We start from the raw sequence: 3416 nt of genomic DNA on the forward strand, positions 1-3416 counted from the left end.
GCCCGGGGGCCGGGCGGGCGGGCCGGGCCCGTGGGCTGCAGGGCGCCGGGACCCTCCAGCGCCCGCTGGAAGCGGGGGCTGTATGCTGGTGGCTGAAGGTAGGACTCCTGGCTGGAGGACAGAGGGGTGAGCTGGGCTTTCAGGGCGGTGACGGAGGCGGGGACAACGGGGTCGTCGTTCTCCTCGTCCGACTGCCTGAACTCGGGGTACATGTCCGTCTCCTCCACGAAGGGGAAGCCCTCGATCCGCCGCGTCTTCAGGGAGGGCTCCATCTCCGCCGGGTCCATGACGAAGCGGCCGTCGGGCCCGCGGCTGATGAGCTCGATGGGGGTGGTGGCCTCGGCCTCGGCCTCCGCCTTGGAGACGCTGTACTTCTTGCTGCTGATGGCTCGCTTGGTCTTCTTGTAAAGGGAGAGCTCCTTCTCCTTGGTGGGGCTCAGCATCCGCTTGGCCTGCGGGCCCTGGTCGTCTGAGGACTCCGAGGGGGGACGGAGAGTGCGGATGCTCTCGGGACTCACCTTGCCGGAAGACAACCTGGACCACAGGGGAGAAAAAGCAAAGAGAGGGGAGAGTCACCTGGAGGGGAAAGGAGGGCTTCTCGCCCTGCAGGTGGATCCAGAAAACCAAGCTCTACCAGCTCTCAAAAGAGGAACTGCTGGGATAAGCAGGATGGCAGAGTGTTGCCTGGCCACAGGACCAGCAGCAGGGAACATCGTCCCTGGTCCTCAGGAGCAGAGCTGGGTGTGCTCAGCTTCCCTCCCCCAGGGCAGGCAGCCCACACCAGGGCCTTGCAAACAAGGTTCACAGCCCCAGCAGGACAAAAGACAGATCCAGAGGTCACTTCCAACTCTGTCAAAGGTTCACCTGAGCTACCCACACCTGGGAAAACCCCTGAGAGGAGGGACATAAGGCAAACAGCCCCTTCCACAGAAGTCAGCATCTCACTTGGAGATGCTGATGGATCTTCTCAGACCAAATTTTCCCCTTTCTCAACACTCAAACATAAGGCTGAGAGCCTCAAAGAGAGCAGCAGAACAGTTCACTCAACCCTATCCAGAAAGCCTTGGACAAACAGGATTGAAAGGGAAAAGGTAGCAGATCCAACAGAGACAGTGCAGCCATGGTTATTTCACCACAGTGGATGAACCAAAAAGAAAAGCCACAACATGATCCACCAGCACTGAGAGTGGTCCAGGAAGCAAGAGGTATCTACATCCCAAACTCTGGAAGATGCTCCCACTGATGATGCTCCCACCAATCAGCAGCTATACGTGCTTTTGATGGGCTCCACAAGGAGCAGATCCACCACAATCCACCACCTTGGGGCACATGTGGAAAGAGGATTCAGCAGGGTAATCTTCATGGGATTCTCCCAGTTTCCCAAGAAAAAAAAGCCAACAGAGAACAACTCAAAAACTCCACCAAGCTTGCATAAAGGACTCCATATGCAGCAGGCTAGCCCTTCTCCTAAGGAACCCCTTCAAGCTGGGTGTGTCATTGAGTTCCATCAGTCAACTCCAGCTTTGGTGAATGTCCACAGATCCAAAGGGGTCAGCTCTTAGCTTAAAGTTTGCTGCCTTTGTCCCTGCTGCTTCCAGCTCCAAAGTCTCTTGTGAACTGTTGTGTTCCCACAAGTTCAGGGAACCCCCAAAACAACTTGTCAGAAGCAACCCAACCAGGTCAGACATTTCCACTGGAGCCTTGCAACAACTGTAGGAACCTTGAAGACCCAGAGCCTGGGGTTGCATCTAAGACAGATACTTACGGGGACTCCAAACTCTTCCTGCAGTGGGTTATCGAGAGAGGAGGGTCTGGAAGAGAATAAAAAGGGGAAAGAAGAGAGAAGGCTAAGGAGGCGCAACACGACAGAGACAAGACAAACTCAACATCAAGACAACAAAAGACACTCAACAAGAGGCCAAGGTTTCATTGCTCCAGCGCTTTAATGGTTGCTGACAACAAACAGCTCCCGACACAGGGTCCTGCCCCTCCTGCTGCCACAGCCTCCCTTGAAAGCTAGAGGAGAAGGAGCCACTCCCTGCCCTCTCCAGCTCCCCAGCCACCCTTTTCTACAGGCTGCTCCTGCTCAGCCACTGCAGCCCCAACTTTCAGGAAGCAGAGCAGCAGGGTCTCCTTTGCAGGGGTCTCCTCTAGCCTAGGGTGACCGTCATGCACTGCCCACTCTGGGCTGGGCAGGGGACAGCTGGAGAGCCCAGCTCCAGGGGGACCTCAAGGAGGTGAGCGGTCCCCCTCTACGTCTGGCCCAGAGGACACCCCAGCCCTAAACCCCCAGCTCTAGGAGTGATCACCACGCGAGAGGACTCCCTTGGACATCCCAGGCTAGTTTCTCTGTCGCCTCTTCACCCACCCTGCCTCTCCCGCTCCCGAGCACGGGCGCTTTCAGGCACAGCCGAGGGATGAAGTCAGGGTTTCACCTGAGGACGCGCGCGGGCGGAAGAAGAGACACAGACAGGGAAGAAGGTTACCACCACAGCACAACCAGGGAGGGGAAACGAGGAGGAGACGGGAGGGAGGGAGGGAAGGAGGGAGGAAGGAAGGAAGCACACCAGGGATGGGCTCACCTTTCTTGCGCTTGAGCTTGCGTTTGCGTTGCTTGTTGACGAAGCAGGCGGCGAGTGTGCTGAAGAGGATGGCAGCAGCCAGGAAGCAGATGGTGGCAACGATGCCAGCCAGGACTGGGCGGGCTAGACCCTCGTCCGTCAGGTCAGGCTGAGGGAATACGTCTGGGGAGGGGGAAAGAAACCACAACAATGAGGTGCTGTGCACACACACACCCCCCGCCTGCTGCCTTCCCCGCCCAGCGTGAAAGTCTCAGGAATGATCATCTCCAAGTTGAGACTCTGCTTCCAACCCAGCCCACCTGGGGAGAGCAGTCAGCCCAAATAACCCTGACAGCTGATGGACCCCCAGGGAAGATGTCTCCACACCACACAAATACACGTTTCTGTGCAAACACACATGACTGCACCAAACCTGCACTTATCTCCCAGCCCAATAACCCGCTGCGGCAGCACAAGGTAACTCACCCTGTTTGTCAGTGCTTCATTCCAGCTTTCAAATGAAAACAGGGCTCTGAACCCTCACGAGGCCCCTTCCCTCACCATATGCACATCCAACCCTCCCTGCAGACCCCGACTGGGGAAATTTGTGGATGCAAACACTGCCCATCCCCTGCACTGGCCTCGCACGCAGGGTCAGCCCGCAGCCTCCTGCCCGGAGTGCCCGCTCCCAGCCCTGGGGAGGGCAGCCCTGGGGCCACGGCACATGCACACATGGGTGCACCCTCTGCCAAGGCCCATCAGAAAAATAGTGGGAGAGGAGGCAGGGCAGACAAGCAGGTTGCAGCAGGCGGGCACACTGTGCTGGCACCACTTGGGGGCAGAGAGAGACCGCAG

At 57.9% G+C, this 3416-nt stretch overlaps 1 protein-coding gene across 1 annotated transcript in view; it reads right to left on the reverse strand.

Annotated features, from left to right (window-relative positions):
• The window catches only part of IGSF9B (immunoglobulin superfamily, member 9B), a 105450-nt gene that overhangs the window by 13447 nt on the left and 88587 nt on the right, over positions 1-3416 (reverse strand). The window contains exons 16-18 of the mRNA XM_010002891.1: positions 2583-2744; positions 1766-1811; positions 3-534 (exon numbers count right to left, since the gene is read on the reverse strand). Coding sequence (XP_010001193.1) covers positions 3-534; positions 1766-1811; positions 2583-2744 — 740 coding nt within the window. The remainder of the gene's footprint in view (positions 1-2; positions 535-1765; positions 1812-2582; positions 2745-3416) is intronic.

The sequence above is a fragment of the Chaetura pelagica genome, unplaced genomic scaffold (genome assembly GCF_000747805.2).
Source record: "Chaetura pelagica isolate M959 unplaced genomic scaffold, ChaPel_1.0 scaffold38, whole genome shotgun sequence".
NCBI lineage: Eukaryota > Metazoa > Chordata > Aves > Apodiformes > Apodidae > Chaetura > Chaetura pelagica.